A 21,204-nucleotide genomic window follows, 5' to 3' on the forward strand; every position below is an offset into this window, starting at 1 on the left:
ATGTGGAGGTTGCAGAGAGCTGAGTTTGCACTATTGCACTCCAGCATGGGCAACAAGAGCGAAACTCCATCTTGAAAAAAAAAAAATTGGAATCGAGCCTCTCAAACCCTGTCACTGCTTTACCAACTAAGTTTAGGTAATATTATAAATCCTTTGTTGTCATTTCACCAATGTTCACAGCATCTTTACCAGCAGTACATTTCATCTCAAGAAACCACTTTCTTTGCTCATTTATAAGAAGCAACTCATCAACTCTTCATTCATTCAAGTTTGATCATGAGATTGCAGCAATTTAGTTCCAACTCAAGGCCGACTTCTAACTGTAGTTATCTTGCTATTTCTACCATACCTGTAGTTACTTCTTCCACTGAAGTCTTGACCCCCTGAAAGTTATCCATGAAGGCTGGAATCAACTTCTTCAAAACTTCTGTTCATGCCGATATTTTGACCTCCTCCCATGAATAATGAATGTTCTCACTGGTATCTAGAATGGTGAACCCTTTCCAGAAACTTTTAAATTTACTTTGCCCAGATCCATCAGAAGAATCACTATTTATGGTAGCTACAGCCTTACAAAATGTATTTTAAAAAGAATAAGACTTGAAAGCTGCAGAATGGATGTTGTGTTGTGGGCACTGAAACAACATTAATATCCTTGTCCATCTAACTCAGAGCTCTTAGGTGACTAGTTACATTGTCAGTGAGCAGTGATATTAGGAAAGGAATCTTTTTTCTGAGCTGTGTTATCTCAACAGTGGGTTTAAAATACACAGGAGATCGTGCTATAAACAGATGTGCTATCATCCAGGCTTTGTTGTTCTACTAATAGAGCAAAGGCAGAGTCGATTTAGCATAATTCTTGAGTGCCCTAGGATTTTGGAGAAGGTAAATGAGTACTGGCTTCAACTTCAAGGCACCAGCTACATTAGTTCCTAACAAGAGAGTCAGCCTGTTCTTTGAAGCCAGGCATTGACTTCTCTCTATCTTTGGAAGTCCTAGGTTGAAAATCTGTTGTTTAGTGTAGACACCTTCATCAAGGATCTTAGCTCAGTCTTTTGAATAACTTACTGCAGTTTTTCCATTAGCACTTTCTGCTTCACCTTGACTTTTATGTTCTGGAAACAGCTTCTTTTCTTAAACCGCATGAACCAAACTTGGCTAGCTTTAAACCGTTCTTCTGCAGCTTCCTCACCTCTCTTAGTCTTGATAGAATTAAAGCATGGTGGCTCATGCCTGTAATCCCAGCACTTTGGGAGGCCAAGGCAGGTGGGTCGCTTGACGCCAGGAGTTCAAGACCAGCCTGGCCAACATGGTGAAACCTCATCTCTACTAAAAATACAAAAATTAGCTGGCGTGATGGCACATGCCTGTAGTTCCACTACTTGGGAGGCTGAGACAGGAGAATAGCTTGAACCTAGTAGGTGGAGGTTGCAGAGAGCCAAGATTATGCCACTGTACCCCAGCATGGGCAACAGAGCGAGACCCCATCTCAAAAAAAAAAGAAAAAAAAAAAAAAAAAGAATTGAAGAGAGTTAGGGCCTTACTCTGGGTTAGGCTTTGGTTTAAGGGAATGTTGTGGCTGGTTTTTTCTATCTAGACCACTCAAACTTTCTCCATATCAGCAATAGGTTGTTTTGCTTTCTAATTCTTTTTTTTTTTTTTTTTTGTATTTACTGCATTTTAATTTCCTTTGCATTTACATCTTGGCTAAGTCTTTGGCACAAGAGGCCTAGTTTCAGCCAATCTTGGCTTTATTCTATTTATATATTTATTTATTTATTTATTTAGAGACAGAGACTCTCTCTGTCGCCCAGGCTGGAGTGCAATGGCGCCATCTCAGCTCACTGCAGCCTCTGCCTCCCACGTTCAAGTGAGTTTCCTGCCTCAGCCTCCTGAGCAGCTGGGATTAAGGCACATGCCAGCATGCCCAGCTAATATTTGTATTTTTGTAGAGACAGGGTTTCACCACGTTGGCCAGGTTGGTCTAGAACTCCTGACCTCAAGTAATCCGCCTGTCTCGGCCTTCCAAAATGCTGAAATTACAGGCGTGAGCCACCAAGCCTGTCTCCTGTCTTGGCTTCCAACATGTCTTTTGATGCATTTAATAAGTTAACAAGTTATTGCTAATAAAGTTTGGAGTAAGTGAGTCAGTGAACCACAGTAATTTGCCCTTAGTTAGGTATGGATGTTTTTAGATACTGGATCACTCAAAGCCCTCAGGGAGGGTGTGGGAATATCAATGAGATATACAGCTATGAGTCTATAAACACACATTTAAACATAAATTGATGTTCTCTTTGTAAACTGATCCTCAATTCAGATTGCTAAAACTGCCTTGATGACTTTCTATTAAAATGGGGGTGAAGGTCCATTTCCTACAACCTCTTCTTCTCATTGTTTAAAAGGGGGATTTAAAAAACTCAATAAAGTGGTTTAGCAGTATGTTATTGATAATTAGTTGTGTTGTCAAATATAAATGATATGCATTTATATAATTTATATAGCTTTATAGATATAGTTTGTCTGTTGTTCCCTTATTTCTTGTATTTTTCCTCTGGGCTACTGTGAAGATGCTCTGATTACAGAACAGTATACAGAGGTTTCCATTTTGTCTCTGAGTAGGAGGATGCTATTTATAGTATTTAAAATACTGCAGACAGATTTTAGTTTTAAAACTAAGAAATTATCAGTGATGATATCTCAAATGCATTTGAACAGAAATGGGGCACTTCTTTGATTTTTATATAACTGGAAGAAAAAATGCTTACACAATGTAGAAATTTGGGGGAGGGCTTCTGGTCTACCATTAATCACTGCTAGGCATAGTCATTATCCAAGGCTGCTTGGCCCATTCAAAGGCTGGTGGCTGCCTTCTCCATATCAGGCTTGGTACAGGGACCTTGTGCTAAGGCTCTTGGTGGGTTGAGTTGTATACCTCTCTAGAAAAGGTATTTTGTGGCTCTAAATTCTGGTACCTCAGAAGGTGACCTTATTTGGAAATAGGCTCATTGCAGATGTCATTTGTAAGCTGAGGTCATACTGGAATAGGGTGGGCCTCTAACACAACATGACTGGGGTCCTTATAAGCTGGTGTGCATGTGAAGACAGAGACACTCAGGGAGAGCACCAGTGACTACAAATGGGAGTTGCATGCCTGCAAACCAAGGAATGCCAGAGATTGCTGGCACACCATCAGAGGCCAGGAAGGAGCAAAGGATTCCCTTTCAGGCTTCAGAGGGAGCATGGCTCTGCTGGCATTTTTGGAGTTCTAACCTCCAGAACTATGAGACATCAATTTCTCTTGTTTTAAGTCACTCAGTTTGTGGTACAGCAGCCCCAGAAAACGAATGCAGCTTTCAAGGTTGGGGCGCTTGGCATTTAGTCCCCAGGAATCCCTACCCTATCCCCTTGAAGGCAATTCTACCAGGGATTCCACCTGGGCGTGAGGTACAAATGGGCCATACCCCCTCTTCAAGCTAAACCCTGAGTCCTCTTCCCCTTGGCTTCAGAGGTGGTCCAGCTTAAAGCCCCCTCAAAGGACATGAGTCACAACAGCTATTTACTTCCTTGGTGGAGCCAGAGAAGTAAAAAAAAAAAAAGGAAGTGGGACCTTAAAAACAATACCAGCCTCTCTTTCTTAGATTGGTGGGAGGGACAGAGAAACTATTCTTTCCTGATGAGGCCACAGTAATTCAAGGAAACCGGTAACATCAAGAAATGACCTACTGATTTTTTTTTCCTTAATAACTTACCCTGTCATCTTAGTGTGCAATTGTTCCCTGTTCTGTGCTGTCTTAAGCACAATCTCAGTCACCCTGATCTTCAGTGAGAGGCTAGCAGGAGAAACAGGGGATGTCAGGAGCACAGAAGTACAGGGAGGTGTGTCCTCCTGTCACCGTCCTCTAGGCTGTGGCCATCGTGGTGACATCGGTATCCCACTGAAGGGACACGGGCAGGGCTGTGAGCTGCAGAGGGGCAAGGGGGGCACGTCTGCATTGGTGACTAACACACACCATCTGGCAACAAACCCCCTTGCCAAACACGCTAGTGAATGGCGACCCTTGGCAGGAAGAAGGTATTCATTTGGATTACAGTTTCATTTTGCAATAGACAGGGGATTTGCTGAAAGACTGTATGCTGAATAGTTAGAAACTGTGAGAGATTTGGGCTGGGAGCTGACACATAGGTAATCCCAGTACTTTGGGAGGCTGATGCGGGCAGATCACTTGAGGTCAGTAGTTTGAGACCAGTCTGGCCAATGTGGCAAAACCCTGTCTCTACTAAAAACACAAAAATTAGCCAGGCATGGTTGATGGGCACCTGTAATCCCAGCTACTTGGAAGGCTGAGGCAGGGGAGTGGAAGGCGAAGGTTGCAGTGAGCCCAGATGAAAGAAAGAAAGAAGAAAAGAAAGACAGAAAAGAAACAAAGGAGGGAAGAGAGAGAGAAGGTGGGAGGGAGGGAGAGAAGAAGGAAGGAGAGAGAAAGAGAAAGGGAAGGAAGGAAAGAAGGAACAAAGGAGGGAGGGAAGGACAGAGGGAGGGAGGGAGGGAGGAAAGGAAGGAAAGGAAGGGGAGGAAGGAAGGGAGGGAGGGAGGGGGAGAGGGAGGGAGGAAGGGAAAAGAAAGAAAAACTGTGAGAGATTTGTTTAAGGAATAAAGCTGTCCTCAAAGAGCCTAATCTCCACTTTTCCAAGAACTGGAAATAAACTACATAATAGAAGACTGAGCCAATAATAATAACAATTTTCCTGAATGTAAAAGATGATGAAACTTTTGAGTGCATTTGCTACAGTTTGGCCTGGCGTGGTGGCTCACACCTGTAATCCCAGAACTTTGGGAGGCCGAGGCAGGCAGATCCCTTGAGGTCAGGAGTTTGAGACCAACCTGGCCAACATGGTGAAACCCTGTCTCTACTAAAAAATACATATAAATTAGCCAGGCATGGTGATGGGTGCCTGTAATCCCAGGTACTCGGGAGGCTAAGGCATGAGAATCACTTGAACTCCGGAACTGGAGGCTGCAGTGAGCCGAGATCACACTGCACTCTAGCCTGGGCAAAAGAACAAGACTCCATGTCAATATATACATATCCTCTATGTCAAAATTTACACATCCAGTCTGAAATCGTTTGCCTTAAAATATCTCAGAGGGGGAAACATGTATCTGTAAGGGGATAAATTAAACAAAATGAATAACTGTTGGTAAACATTAATAACCATTAAATTGGAGTGATGGGTACATGGGGACACACAGTATACTATTCTACTTTTCTGTATTTTGAAAATTTTCATAATAAAAGCTTAATCAACAATAAAAAAAGATGACATGTCTGATCTCTTTCCACAAGAGATTGCTTAAAGCCAAGTGGCAATGAATATGTAAAATACAATTAGCACTTTCTCATAAGTTACACGAATTCTCTTTCCCTTTAATACCTTAAACTGTGACAGGTGTGCATCTAGTGGCAAACTGAGCGTGCCTCTAATGTGAGGAATATTGTAAAGTTCAGCAGGGAAAACCTTGGAGAAAAGAGAGTTTTCTGAGAGGGCTTAAATTAAATCATGATATGTAGGCCTTAAACTGGTTCTGAGTGTGCCCTAAAAATGTATCTAGCAGTCACATTTTGAAGGGAAAAATAGGATATGTCTTATGCTTCAATTACTGGAATAGCTATGACATTTCATGCCTAAGCATCTTTCCAATGACCTGACTCTGGAGTGGTGTCTTAGTTCCCTTGACCGCCTGCAGAGGGGGTGGTGTGGAGGTGGGTACGGGGCTGGAAATCAAGGGCAGCTCATTTGCCCATGGGTGATCATGCCTGTCAGTCTGCTACATGACAGAAGAGGCAGCTTTGCTTTGCCAGAACATCTGAAAATGTCAGTCTTATTCTTCTGGTAAACTATTTTTCCCTTTTACATTTTAATTATTTTAAATTTTGGAAAGTATCTGAACACGGTGAGAGTCTTTATTCTGATATTTTGGGGCTGGCTGTACTCATAGATTGATTCCCATTTCTAATCAATTCTTTTCAGATACTCTCAATAGAAACTGAACACAAATCATCTGGAGTGTTCTATGAATTGCGAAAAGTAAGTTGAGCATTTTTTTCATATGTTTGTTGGCCATTTGAATATCCTCTTTTGAGAATTGTCTATTCATGTCCTTAGTCCTCTTTTTGATGGGATTGTTTTTTCTTACTGATGTGCTTGAGTTTGTTGTAGATTCTGGATATCAGTCCTTTCTCAGATGTGTAGATTGTGAAGATCTTCTCCCACTCTATGGGTTGTCTGTTTACTCTGCCGACTGTTCCTTGCGCCATGCAAAAACTCTGTAGTAAGCTGAGGTGGATCACCTGAGGTCAGGAGTTCGAGACCAGCCTGACCACTATGAATAAACCCTGTCTCTACAAAAAATACAAAAAATTACCCAGGCATGGTGGTGCATGCCTGTAATCTGTTACTCAGGAGGCTAAGGCAGGAGAATCACTTGAACCCAGGAGGGAGAGCTTGAGGTAAGCTAAGATCGTGCCATTGCACTCCAGCTTGGGCAACAAAAGTGAAACTTCGTCTCAAAAGGAAAAAAGGTAACATGATCCCTGGAGTGACTATCCCATCACCTTTGCCATGCAATGTAGCCTAATCAAGGAAATGACTACCCCCATAAGACTAGTAACTAGACACTGGCGTGTTGCTGCCGGGAAATTCAAAGTCTCCACAACTGTACCAGCCAGCCAGAAAAGCCAGCAGTGGGAAGGTGACCTTCCCTCACATTCCCTTTCAAATCACAGTAAGTGCATCTAATTGGCAGAACTCAATTTGCACACATAACTCACTAGAAATGTAATTTCTCACATTCTAACCCCTTCAGAATGAAAATGCTCCCCAAAAGGTTAGAATGGAGAGCAAAGTCAGATGTGTGGAAGGGAAGTGTTCTGCATTCCAGCCCTGGCATCTACATGAGGGATAAATAAAGGGTTGCTGCAGTGACAGGATGACCAGGCACGGTCAGTGTATCAGAGTGCTCCAGAGAAAGAGAACCAATAGGATAGATATAATCTATAAGGGATGCTTTATTATAGGAATTGGCTCAAAAGATTATAGAAGCCAAGAAGTACCACATTTGCCATTTGTAAACTGGAGAACGAGAGAAGCTGGTGATGTAATTCTGAGATTGAAGGCCTGAAAAGCTGGGAGGCCACTGGTGCAAGTGCCAGAGTCCAGAGGCCTGAGAACCCAGAGCTCTGATGTCTGAGGGCAGGAGAAGATGGATGTCCCAGATCCAGAAGAGGCAGCAGATTCATCCTTTCTCTCTTTTTGTCTTGTCTAGGCTTTCAACAGTTGGATGATGATATATGCCCACATTGGTGAGGGCGATCTTCTTAATTCAGACTATTGATTCAAATGCTAATTGCTTCAGGAAACACCCTCACAGACACAGCCAAAAATAATGTTTTACCCACTATCTAGGCATTCCTTAACTTAGTCAAGTTGATACCTAAAATTAACCATCATAGTCAGGATTAATTAGCTGGAAGAGCATTAAATGTATGACATGAGTCATACTTTTCTTTTCTTTTTTGAAGTAAAAAAAGGCACTTTATGTATCTAATTTATACCTATCCTTATTCCAGAAAAAACTGAAAGAGGAGAGAAGAGATATGTGTTGGTAGAGAAAGAACGGGGACATTCTAGTCAGCATCAACCTATATAAAACTGGACAATAAAAATATTTGGATTGTTTTGCCTAGTTGAATCATTTAGTAGATAGGTATGGAGGATGATAGAGGGCTGTGGCTCATATAATCAAGGGCTCATGGCCGGGTGCAGTGGCTCAAGCCTGTAATCCCAGCACTTTGGGAGGCCGAGGTGGGTGGATCACGAGGTCGAGATATCGAGATCATCCTGGTGAACATGGTGAAACCTCGTCTCTACTAAAAATACAAAAAATTAGCTGGGCATGGTGGCGCATGCCTGTAATCCCAGCTACTCGGGAGGCTGAGGCAGGAGAATTGCCTCAACCCAGGAGGCGGAGGTTGCAGTGAGCCGAAATCGCGCCATTGCACTCCAGCCTGGGTAACAAGAGCGAAACTCCATCTCAAAAAAAAAAAAAAAAAAAAAAAAAGGGCTCAGCTTTGATATGAGACGATCCACTCAGAAATCCTGACATTTCTGAGCAGCAGAATGAAAATGTGGGATAACTATCAAAACAACATCTCATGTAAGCACTCTTAAAAATAAGGAATCTAGCTGAGTCACTGACTTCAGGATGAGACAAAAAATAAAAATCCTCTGGCAAAGAATCCAAATTTTACACCCCATTGAAGTTTCAGATGCCAATTTGAATACAGTGATCTCCTCTGCTAAAGAAAATACAATGTAACAGGCCACAGTCTATAACATCTGTTTATAAATTCAGGTCTTTCCACAGGAGCTACGAAAAGAAAAGACAAGCTCGGCAAAAACACATTCCTAGTTTTTCGCTTGTGCATGTTTTCAACTTCCAATATTATAAGTTGCTTCTAAAAGCTCTTTGTTTTTCATCTCCTTGTCACACCTGCATGAATAACAAACTCCATTCTCAATCTGTCCATGTTTCCTTTTTATGAGCAAGTTAATTAGGAGTATTTGTGGTTTCAAGGCATCAGACAAGGTTCCACTTGGTAAAACCAAGTTAGAAATACATGGCCTAAGTATACATAAACCTTAATCTAAAAGAAAATAGGTTGTTACAGAATCTTAAGTAACGTTAATAAGTTATTGATTATTAAGTAATCTTCATATTCATTAACCAATGCTATGTAATGTTAGGTTCCCCAAAGATAGCAACACTGTTGTCAAGCAATGGTGACCGTTACCCTGTGACCTGCACGTACATCTCCAGATGACCTCCTGGAGTCAGAAAGTCTGAGGTAATAGAAAAACCGCAAAAAAAAAAAAAAAAAAAAAAAAGAATAGCTAGCTCCTGCAGTGCCTAATTAACCGACCGTGCCACATTCTGTCATTGTTCCTGCCTCAACTGATAAGCCAACCTTGTGACGTCAGACCCTGTGACACCCCTGACTTGCAAAAACCACTCAGAACTGTAACTTTCCACTGCTTACCCCAAACCTATAAAACCAGCTCCTATCCCACCATCCTCTGCTGACTCTCTTTTTGGATTCAGCTTGCTCACACCCGAGTGAATAAACAGCCTTGTTGCTCACACTAAGCCTAGTTTAGGTGGTCTCTTCATTCAGAGCATGCTTAACATGTTAAGGCACAAAAATAAACTACAGGCTCAAAGCCTAATCTCTAAGGAAGTATTCTTCAAAGGAACAGGAATGGACATTGAACGTGCTTTAGGGATTATTTTATTTTTTGAGACAGAGTCTCTCGTTCTGTCACCCAGGCTGGAGTACAGGGTCATGATGTAACCTCCACCTTCCTAGTTCAAGTGATTCTTCTGCCGTAGCCTCCTAAGTAGCTGGGATTACAGGTGTGCGCCACCACGCCTGGCTAATTTTTGTATTTTTAGTAGCGATGGGTTTTGCCATGTTGGTCAGGCTGGTTTTGAACTCCTGACCTCGTGATCTACCCACCTTGACCTCCCAAAGTATTGGGATTATAGGCAAGAGCCACTGTGCCAGGCCCAGAATTATTTAAATCTTATTTTTACATTTCTGCAATACATTTTATATATTTTAACCATCTATATTGGATGCCCCAATAAAAGTAATTCTCAACTAGTTTTCTTAGATGATAATAACAGACAAAACATTTGTATCTAAAATCTTTTGAACACCGTCTTTTCATCTGATCGTTCCTCTGTGTGAAGTCTGCGTTACCCACAGAGTTCAGTAAAAGCACACCTTCCAGCCTCGGCTAAAGTGCAACCATCTGACTTTAGTGTTCATCAAGCTGATACATCTGCATAAGACAGTCATTCAGATATGGGTTAAATGTGGTGAAAACAAAGTCGTTGGAAGACAGGGGTTCTGGGGCCCATTTGGTGTGGCTGCAGGTTCCTGCCTGCAGAGGTAAAAGTAACTCACGTTAAAGGCGGCAGCTGCCTTCTGCTCCAGCCAGTGCTGTAGTGGGGTGTGGTTCCGCTGGCAGTTCCAAAGATTCTAATTTAGTATCTTCATTCCTACTTAAATCAGCTCGGCAGTTCTTGGAAGTGTAGTCGGAGGATCCTCAGGCTCTACCAAACTCTCAGTGGATCTGTGAGAGCTTCCCTGTTCCAACTAAATAACTATGTGAAGCCAGGTTTTCTTCATCATACCTCAGTCAAAATACCACAGCAGATCGAATTCAGACGATGATAGAACACAGCTGCCTTCTATTAAGTTACACCTTGAAGAGAATAATGTAGTATCTTCACAATTTCTTTTTTGTTGTTGTTTTGGAGAAGATATTTTTCAAAACATTTCATTTTATGTTAACATGTAAGAGGTTTGCTACTGGGTTATTTTTAATGAGTTAAGTATATTAAATATTACTTAGCTTTAATTCCTAATACAGTTAAGTGTGGACAGATGTCATACACAAAACAATGTTCTTTGGGGTTCTAAACAATTTAGGGACCTCAAAAACTTCTAAGAGTAAAGTGTCCCAGGAGGGTGCGGTGACTCATGCCTGTAATCCCAGCACTTTGGGAGGCCAAGGTGAGCGGATCATGAGGTCAGGAGGTCAAGACCAGCCTGGCCAACATGGTGAAACCCCGTCTCTATTTTAAAAATACAAAAATTAGCTGGGCGTGGTGGTGGGTGCCTGTAATCCCAGCTACTCAGGAGGCTGAGGCAGGAGAATCGCTTGTACCCAAGAAGCGGAGCTTGCAGTGAGCCGAGACTGTGCCATTGCACTCCAGCCTGGGCAACAGAGCGAGACTCCGTCTAAAAAAAAAAAAAAAAAAAAAAAAAAAAAAGTTAAAGGGTCCCAAAACCAAAAAGTTTAATCACCATTGAAATAGATTATGTCATCTTCATCTAAAAATCTTGAATAGAAACAGCTATATTTTTCTTTAATTTGCCACCTAGATTTGGGTGAATATAAGAGAGAAGTTGGTTAAGAGACAATATATATTTCCTCCCTAAAGAGAAAGAGAGGGAGAAGCAGGAAGCAATATGGGAGTATTATGGAGAGGTATCTGTTTCTACAAATGAAAGATTTTTAAAAATTTATTTTTATTTTTATTTTTATTTGACACAGAGTCCTCACTCTGTTGCCCAGGCTGGAGTGCAGTAGCTCGATCTTGGCTCATTGCAGCCTCTGCCTCCTAAGTTCAAGCAGTTCTCCTGCTTCCACCTCCCAAGTAGCTGGGATTACAGGTGCCCACCAGCACGCCCGGCTAATTTTTTTGTATTGTTAGTAGAGACGGGGTTTCACCACGTGAACCTGACCTTCAGGGATCTGCCCACCTCGGCCTCCCAAAGTGCTGGGATTACAGGCATGAGCCACCGTGCCCAGCCTGCAAACGAAAGATCTTAAAGACAGAACGAAGTGCCCACAGGAAAATGAACTGATACTGAATATTTCTTAATCATAAATATTTCTTAATTTCACACATCTTCATAGTCATTGTTAGTTCAATAATCTTTTGTAACTCATTTATAGCAACCATTCTTAGGGAAGTTGAGAGGAGCTTAGTTCCAGACGTTGCGGCCACCAAAAATGTTCTTCTTGGACCAGAAAGGACTTAAAAGAATTTTATATATCCAGGAATCTTAATTTTATCACTCTGCTTACTCCATATCTTTTTGATCAATGTCCATGGAGGCTTATATATAGCTAAGTCAGAACACAGTTGATTATAAAATGAATATTTAATAAATATTCCACAAAGCCTGTTTAGATTTTAAAAGGTCAAAATCCACGTCTCTGAAAGAGTCATCTAGCATAAAAGTTCAGAAAGTGACAGTCTCATGGTTGGGGTGAAGTACAGTAACCTGCAATCCTTTTGGTCTTCAGTCAGTTGTCTTCTGGAACTGTTTGCATGAACAAATCAAAACACACCAGACTTTACACTAGGGTAGCAGCGGCTCTGTTTCATTAATCACCAAATAGAAAGAGCCTATCAGTGGCCTGGTGGGGTACCTCATGCCTGTAATCCCAGCACTTTGGGAGCAGAAGCAGGTGGGTCACTGGAGTTCAGGAGTTTAAGACCAGCCTGGCCAACATGGTGAAACCAGTCTCTACTAAAAATACAAAAAAAAAAAAAAAAAAAAAAAAAATTAACCCGGCATGGTGGCAGGGGCCTGTAATCCCAGCTACTCAGGAGACTAAGGCAGGAGAATCTCTTGAAACCAGAGTGAGCTGAGATCCCGCCACTGCACTTCAGCCTGGGTGACAGAGCAAGGCTCCATCTCAAAAACAAAAACAACAACAACAAAAAAAAGAACAAAAAAACAGAGAGTCTAGCAGGACATCGAGCACATAGTAGGCAATCAACACTGATTAAAAGAATGAATCAATTCAGTTAATGGATGAACTCATCAGGCACTCTTCATTTTATTTTCCCTTCTAATTGACCAATCAGCACTCATGAACTAATATCTCACTGCCATTCTTACCTTGTATTTAGAAAAATTATTGTCCTGTTCTGAAATTGTCATTCAAATTGCTGATATAACTATCATTAACAACTGCTATGAAAGTTTTCTCACTGCAAACTATTCTATTTATCCAATGAACATTTGTTATTTACTAGCAGAATATGGCTTTACGCTTGCTCTTACAAGTTTAATAATAGGTAACATATATATATATATATATTAGACTCATTGTAGGTCTCAGCAACTGGACCTACTGGAATTAATTCAATCTAACCAAACATTCAATATGCACAACACTCCACGGTATGAGCCTTGTACATAAAAGATCAACATATAATTTCTCAGAAATCTCCCAAGCAATGTAAAAGTGTTTAAACTACGATTATACTAAAAAGAATCACAAGCATTGTATGACATTTTCTGAAAAACTGTCTTTGTTTTTTAAAAAAAATCCATGTTAATTTGGGTTCTCTACAAACCAGATGGCAAGATGGCATTAAGTTTGAAAGAGATTTATTGGAGGAGATATCTGTGAATTATGAAGGAGGGGAGTAGGTAGGGTTTGACACCTGTGAAGGAGAGAGTGAAGGAAAGGCGTCATGGGGTAGGAGGAATCTCAGACATTAGCATGTTTTTAAGAAAATTCTGAGCAATCTAATGGGAAGTCCTTGAGCCAGTGTTGCCCACCAGGGAAGTGGGCCAGTGTTAATAGCCCTGCCATTCTCATTCATTGGCTGGGAATAGCAGGAACAACAGTGGTAGATCCTATGGGGTAGCGCTAGGGTTCTCAATCAACTCTGCTTCTTACAGGAGATCTGGGTGATGCCTTTCCCTGGCTACTACATCATCTTTTGTAGGTACCAAATTGATAGTCTTCAAGTTTTTTCATAAATGTTTGATAGACATACAGACTACAAGTGTTTTCATGCTGCCAAATTTCACCTATATATGTGAGAACTGTAGTGAAATATGTTACTATTAACAGAGGTTAAGAATTATATTATCTTAATACAACACGTTGATTGTTATATATTTTAGATTAGCTTTTGAAGTATATAAATTGTCTTTTTTCTATTGCACATCATAATTAGTGTAGAACACAAGCAAACTATACAACAAAAATTTAACATATGATTTTTCTTTCTTTCTTTTCTTTTTCAAGACAGAGTCTTGCTCTGTTGCCCAGGCTGGAGTGCAGTGGCACAAACTTTGCTCACTACAAGCTCCATCTCCCGGGTTGAAACGATTCTCCTGCCTCAGGCTGGAATTATAGGCGTGCGCCACCAAGTCCAGCTAATTTTTCTATTTTTTAGTAGAGATGGAGTTTCGCCATGTTGTCCAGGCTGGTCCCAAACTTCTGACCTCAAGTGATCCACCTGCCTTGGCCTCCCAAAGTGCTGGGATTACAGGAGTGAGCCACCATGCCCAGCCTAACATACTATTTTTCAAATGTTAACTTAATAAAAACCTTTATTAACTTGGGCAGTTGGAGGTTGACTAAATTATAGAATATTTCTAGAGAAATGTAGTTATTACGTTGCAGCATACATAGTAATTGCACTAGAAGAATGAATGTTGACTGAGAGGGAAAACTGATATAAAGACCAAATGACTAGTTCTAATTACACACTAGTTAATGTGTTTCTGAGATAATTTTTATTCTCTTAAATGAGTCTCTGTACAATCTTCTCAAATAATATTGCACTTGTAAATCATAGCACACAGTTATCAGCCTACTGCACTCTATCTTCTACAGGCTTTGCAAAACCTTTCTAATTCAAGTGTAGCCTGGGAGCTGAAGGCCCAACCTGAGAGCGAGTGAGGCCAGATGACATGCAGCAAAGGATACTTTGGGGGAGCCCAGAAGTTCCTGTCCTTCCATTATTCCAGATCTGTAAACTGGACTTGACTTTTTCTGACCCAGTTATCAAAAGGCCACAGGGTAGGAGGTTTTGAGTCATCCAGACTGACTGGGCTACTCCATTTTACCCCCTACCTTTTTATATTTGCCCTCTACACCTACTGTCTTAGTCTGTTTTCTGTTGCATATAACAGAACAGCTGAAACTAGGTAATTTATTTAAAAACGATCTTTCTTGCTTGCTTTCTCCTTTTCTTTCTCTCTCTCTCTTTTCTTTTTTCTGAGACAGTTTCACTCCTGTTGTCCAGGCTGGAGTGCAATGATGTGATCCTGCCTCAGCCTCCAAAATAGCTGGGATTACAGGCACGCACCACCACACCCAGCTAATTTTGTATTTTTAGTAGAGATGGGGTTTTACCATGTTGTTCAGGCTAGTCTCAAACTTCTGGCCTCAGGTGATACACCCGCCTTGGCCTCCCAAAGTGCTGGGATTACATGTGTCAGCCACTGCGCCCAGCTAAAAAATGATATTTACTTCTTACAGTTCTGAAGGCTGGTAAGTCCAAGTTCAAGGGCGACATGTGGGTCAAGTTCAAGGGGTCTTGCTGGTGGAGACTAGATTCTCTATAATAAAGTCCTGAGGCATCACAGGGTATGATATGGTGAGGTGGCCAAATGTGCTAGTTCAGGTCTTTCTCTTATAAAGCCACTAATGCCTCATCCTTATGACCTCATTACATCCTAAGTACCTCCCAGAAGTCCTACCTATCAAGTAGCATAGTTGGAATTCCCATCTCACTAACAGTATTACAATGGGGCTTAAGTTTAACATGAGTTTTGTAGACAAACATTCAAACCATAGCATTCTGGCACTGGCACTGTCCTCCCAAAACTAATGCTCTTATCACATACAAATACATTCATTCTATCCTCATAGCCCCAAAGTCTAAACTCAAAAGTCCAAAGTCTTACCTGCGAGCCTGTGAAAACAATTTATCTACTTCCAAGATACAAGAGCATAGGATAGGATATACATTTCCATTCCAAAAGGGAAGGGAAAAATAGGAAAGAAAAGTGAAGTAACAGGCCCCTAACAAGTGAGAAACAAAGCAGAGCAGACATTAAAACTCAGCTGGGCACGGCAGCTCATGCCTGGAATCCCAGCACTTTGGGAGGCTGACGCGGGAGGATCCCTTGAGGTCAGAAATTCAGTATCAGCCTGGCCAACATGGTGAAACCCCGTTTCTATTAAAAATACAAAAAAATTAGCCAGGCATGGTGGTGGGTGCCTGTAATTCCAGCTACTCAGAAGGCTAAGGCAGGAGAATTGCTTGAACCTGGGAGGCAGAGGTTGCAGTGAGTGGAGACCATGCCATTGCACTCCAGCCAGGGTGACAGAAAAAAGAATGAGACTCCATCTTGGCGGGGGGCAGGGTGGGGGAAGAAAAAAACCCTGAAGGTGGAGAATAATCTCTTGTGACTCCATGCAGGCATCCTGTGAACACTGAGGTAGGTAGTGGGCCTCCAAAACATTGGCCAATCCCATGCCTATGGCTTTGCTTGTTGTAGTCCACGTGGCTACTCTCACACGTTGGAGTCAGGTGCCTGCAGCTTTTCCAGGCTGGTGTTGCATGCCAGTAGCTCTACAGTTCTGGGGTCCCAGGGTGGTCCTGCCTGTGTGGCTCAGAGTACACTGTCCTGGTAGAAACTTTCTGTAGCAGCTCTGGTCCCATATTTCCACTCGGCATTGCCCTAGTAGAGGGGCTTTCTGCAGTGGCTCTGCCTCTGCAATAAGACTCTGCATGGGCCCACTGGCTGTCTGATACATCTTTGAAATCTAGGTGGAAGCTGCTATGCCTCACAGCTCTTGCTATGTGCCTGCAGAATTAGCACCATGTGGAGGCCACCAGGGCTTACTGCTTGTGAACTCTAGAATGGGGGCACCAGCAAGCAGCATCTGAAACCACTTGCATCACTGGATACTGCTGCCAAGATTTACAGCTTGGACCTTTTGGAGTGGCAGGTCGAGTCCCAATGGGGGCCACTTGAGCTAGAGCTGCCTGAGCAGCCAGAATGCCAGCAGAGGCCCAAGGCAGTAGGCCCTTAGAGTAGGCGTTCCCAAACTATGGCTGGCGCGCTGCTTGCGGCCCCCTGAGGCCATTTATCCGCCCCCCCCACCCCCCGCAACCCACCGCCCCGCCACACTTCAGGAAGGGGCACCTCTTTCATTGGTGGTCATTGAGAGGAACACAGTATGTGGTGGCCATCCAACGGTCTGAGGGACAGTGAACTGGCCCCCTGCGTAAAAAGTTTGGGGACGCCTGCCTTAGAGAGTGCCCTAGGCCTTCCCTTTATTTTGCCATTTTAGGCCTCTAGGACTGTGATGGGAGGGGCAGCTTCAAAGATTTCTGATATGCCTTTGGGATCTTTCTCCCATTGTCCTGATGAATAATCTCTGACTCCTTTCTAGCCATATTAATCTCTTTAGCAAAAAGTGGCTTGGTCACACCCTTGCTTTTCTCTGCTGAAAATGCTCTTTCATTCTCTACCAAGTCTAGGCTTAGAGTTTCCCAAATCTTTCTGCTTTGCTTCCCTTTTGATTATAAATTCTGTCTTTAAGTCACTTACTCCTTCTTGCAGTTTAATGTAAGTGGTTAAAAGTAGCCATGCAATAGCCTGATGCTTTGTTGCTTAGATATTTCTTCTATCAAATACTCGAATTCATCGTCTTAAGTTCAGCATTCCTTGGAAATGGCTGGGAGTAGGGTGTTGCTATAAAACACCTAGCCTTGGGCATGGACACAATCCAGCCAAATTCCTTGCCGATTTCTAAGAAAGGCTTTTACTCCCATTTCCAATACCCTGGTCTTCAATTCCATCTGTAACCTCGTCAGAATGGCCTTTACTGTCCATATTTCTATCAGCATTCTGGTCGCAACCACTTAAATCATCTCTAGGAAGTTCTAAACTTCCCCTAGTCTTCTTGTCTTCTAATCCCTCATCAGCATCTAGGCTTTTTCTATCCTGCTCCTTCAAACTCTTCCAATTTTGCCCATTATCCTGTTCCGATGCAGCTTGTGGAAGCATTTTCAGGTAACTTTATACCAAAACTTCACTTCCAGGGCCAGTTTTCTTAGCCCATTTTCTTTTGCTATGACTGAATACCTGATACTGGATAATTCTGAAAGAAAAGAAGTTTATTTCTTATGGTTTTGGAGGCCAGAAAGTCGAAGGTCAAGGGGCACATCTGGCCAGGGCCTTGAAGCTGGTGAAAGCTCTCTGCAGAGTCCTGAGGCAGCACAGGGCATCACAGGGCCAGTGGGCTGAGTGTGCTCAGATGCTAACATGCTAGCTTAGGTCTCTCTTCCTCTTCTCATAAAGCACCAGCTCCACTTCTATTATAACCTATTTGTCTATTAATCCATAAATGAATTAATCTTCATGAGGGCTCTGCCCTCTTAAAGGCCAATCACCTCTTAAAGGTCTCACCTCTCAATACTGCCACATTGGGGATTAAGTTTCAACATAAGTTTTGGAGGGGACAAACTTGCAAACCATAGCACTTAGGTGAATTTTATGTTCCACAAACTAAAATATATATACTTCAGTTCACTCAGGTAAATAATCACCATTTTCAACTAATAACATTTTAAATGTTGTATAAAACAATTTCAAGTATTTCAAATTTCGTTTTTTAAAATCTTTCCACCCACAATGCCTAGAGACTTGGAAAAATACATTCATAATCTGAGGATAGTTAACACTTATTGAGAAGTATGTACTATACTACACACTGCTCCAAGTGGCTAACATGTTGTTGTACCAATTTAAACATTGTTTCCGGATGTGTCTGTAAGGCTGTTTCTGAATGAGATTAGCATTGGAACTGGTGACCTCAGTAGTCTGTCCTTCCCAATGTAGCTGCGCATTATCTGATATATTGAAGGCATGAATAGGACAAAAGGTAGACGAAGGAGGAATTCACTCCTTTTTTCTTGCCTCATTGCTTGAGTTGGGGCATCTCATCTCATCTTCTTTGCCCCAGACTGGATTTACATCACGACTCCCCTGGTTCTCAGGTCTTGGGACTCAGACTGAATCACACCACGGGCTTTTTTGGGTCTTCAGGTCTTCAGCTTGCTGATGGCATTATCATGGGACTCTCAGCCTCCAGAACTGCATGAGTCAATTCTAATCTCTCTCTCTCCTATTGAAGAATCCTGACTAATTACATGTTATTTATTCATTTAATCTTCTCAACTTCCCTGTGAAGTAAAAGTGAGACAGGAATAATATGGGGTGGTCGCAGGAGAACAGAAAATTCCAGGCAGCAGTTTTACATGACTAGCAAAAAGGAAACTGTTGAAATAGCTGCATAAACTAGGGGCTGATGAGAATAAACTAAGGGCTGATGAGATCCTGAAAAACCAGAATGTGAGCCAAGCTGGCTAAGGCCTACTGGACCCAGCGGCACTGGATTTGACCTGGGTTTCACCTAGTACCTCATTATATGCTCATTAACATACTAAAGCACACAGAGACCAGTACCATGACTATTCTGGGAACACTGGTATTTGGTGTAAAAATCGGTGGCACCACAATTCCAAGAAATCCTCACCTTTTTCCAGGAATCCTCATGAATATTCCACCTCTTGGACAGAAGCACGTAAAGGTAGAAGCCTTAAACTCCAGAGTGACTCTCTTGAGTATGCCCATACTCCTCTTTCTTGAATGTGTAGTTTTTTTTTTTTTTTTTTTTGAGACAGTGTCTCATTCTGTTACCCAAGCTGGAGTGCAGTGTCACAATCCTGGCTCACTACAATCTCTGCCTCCTGGGTTCAAGTGAATCTCATGCCTCAGCCTCCCAAACAGCTGGGATTAAAGCCCTGCACCACTATACCCAGCTAATTTTTGTATTTTTAGTAAAGACGGGGTTTTGCCATGTTGGCCAGGCTGGTCTCAAACTCCTGGCCTCAAGTGATCCACACACCTTGGCCTCCCAAAGTGTTGGTATTACAGATGTGAGTCACCGCACCCAGCAGAATGTGTACTTTTTCACTTTGCAATAAATCTCAGTACTTTGACTATTTTCTGACTTGTCCTTGAATTCCTTCTCATCATGGTGTCAAGAGCCTGGATATGGGCTGGAGTTCAGGTCCCACCAGTGTTGGGGGACCTCCTCCAGTCTACCAGCATCAGAAGTATTACTATTTCCACTTACACACAAGCACAGAGAAGTTAAATAAGTTATCTAAGGTCACATAGCTAGTAAGAGGTAGAGTCAGAATTTGAGCCCAAGTAACTGAGTAAGTAATTAACTGGCTCCAAGTTAAGATTTTCTGTTATTTTTGTGGTCTCAAACTATAATGCATTATTTAACTCTCATTTTAAAAGCCACTATGCCCTAGTACACAGCAACACAATCATTTTTAAAAAATTATTTTATTTGTGCATTTTGTAAGCAACTAATTTAAACTGAAAAATGATGAAGTAAAGGCCTACAGCTCTAAGAATCATTTCTAGGATGGGCGTGGTGACTCATTCCTGTAATCCTAGCACTTTGGGAGGCCAAGGCAGGTGGATCACCTGAGGTCAGGAGTTCGAGATCAGCTAACATGGCAAAACCCTGTCACTACTTAAAATACAAAAATGAGCCAGGCATGGTGGTGGGTTCCTATAATCCCAGTACTCAGGAGGCTGAGGCAAGAAAATTGCTTGAACCTGGTGGGGTGGTTGTTGCAGCTGGGATAGTGCCATTCCACCCCAGCCTGGGCAACATAGAGAGACTATGTCATGGTGGTGGGTTCCTATAATCCCAGTACTCAGGAGGCTGAGGCAAGAACATTGCTTGAACCTGGTGGGATGGTTGTTGCAGCCGGGATAGTGCCATTCCACTCCAGCCTAGGCAACACAGCGAGACTATGTCTAAAAAAAACTATATTTCTATACTTATTAAATTAACATATGTTAATGAAAAAATATTTTCCCTTTCCTAATTTATAGCAGCATATTTTCTTCCAAAGTCATTGTATATACATTTAAACACATTATGGAAACTATATAACATGAAGGACATAAAGAAATAAAATAATCAGAAATAAGTTAATTCAGATGTCCGTATTCAGAAAACAATACTGAGGTTAAAGAGTATGTGACTTAAAAATCAATACAGCGCCCTTTTCGTTCCCAATCTCCATATCGGGTAGGTTCTGGGCCCCTGGGTCCACCTTTTTCTTTGGTCACTGGATTAACATCATCTGGAAATTCTACGGAAAACAAGATATAAATAAAGCAGTCAATGGAGGTAGGAAAAGGATTATAGTCTATTTTATTTTATTTATTTATTAATTATTATTATTATTATTATTTTTTTTGAGACGGAGTTTCGCTCTTGTTACCCAGGCTGGAGTGCAATGGCGCGATCTCGGCTCACCGCAACCTCCGCCTCCTGGGTTCAGGCAATTCTCCTGCCTCAGCCTCCTGAGTAGCTGGGATTATAGGCACGCACCACCATGCCCAGCTAATTTTTTGTATTTTTAGTAGAGACAGGGTTTCACCATGTTGACCAGGTTGGTCTCGATCTCTCGACCTCGTGATCCACCCGCCTCGGCCTCCCAAAGTGCTGGGATTACAGGCTTGAGCCACCGCACCCGGCCTATTATTTTTGAGACAGAGTCTCCCTCTGTCGCCCAGGCTGGATTGCAATGGCGTGATCTGGGCTCATGGCAACCTCTGCCTTCTGGGTTGAAGTAATCTTTCTGCCTCAGCCTCCTGAGTAGCTGGGATTACAGGTGTGTGACAGCAGCCTTGCTAG

At 42.2% G+C, this 21,204-nt stretch overlaps 1 protein-coding gene across 1 annotated transcript in view; it reads right to left on the bottom strand.

Annotated features, from left to right (window-relative positions):
• Nucleotides 1-5,256: 5,256 nt before the first annotated feature.
• Nucleotides 5,257-21,204, bottom strand: part of SDHAF4 (succinate dehydrogenase complex assembly factor 4) — a 37,887-nt gene continuing 21,939 nt past the window's right edge. Inside the window, exon 3 of the mRNA XM_003926337.3 lies at nucleotides 5,257-20,656. Coding sequence (XP_003926386.1) covers nucleotides 20,547-20,656 — 110 coding nt within the window. The 3' untranslated portion in view covers nucleotides 5,257-20,546. The remainder of the gene's footprint in view (nucleotides 20,657-21,204) is intronic.

Source organism: Saimiri boliviensis, chromosome 4 (assembly GCF_048565385.1).
Source record: "Saimiri boliviensis isolate mSaiBol1 chromosome 4, mSaiBol1.pri, whole genome shotgun sequence".
NCBI lineage: Eukaryota > Metazoa > Chordata > Mammalia > Primates > Cebidae > Saimiri > Saimiri boliviensis.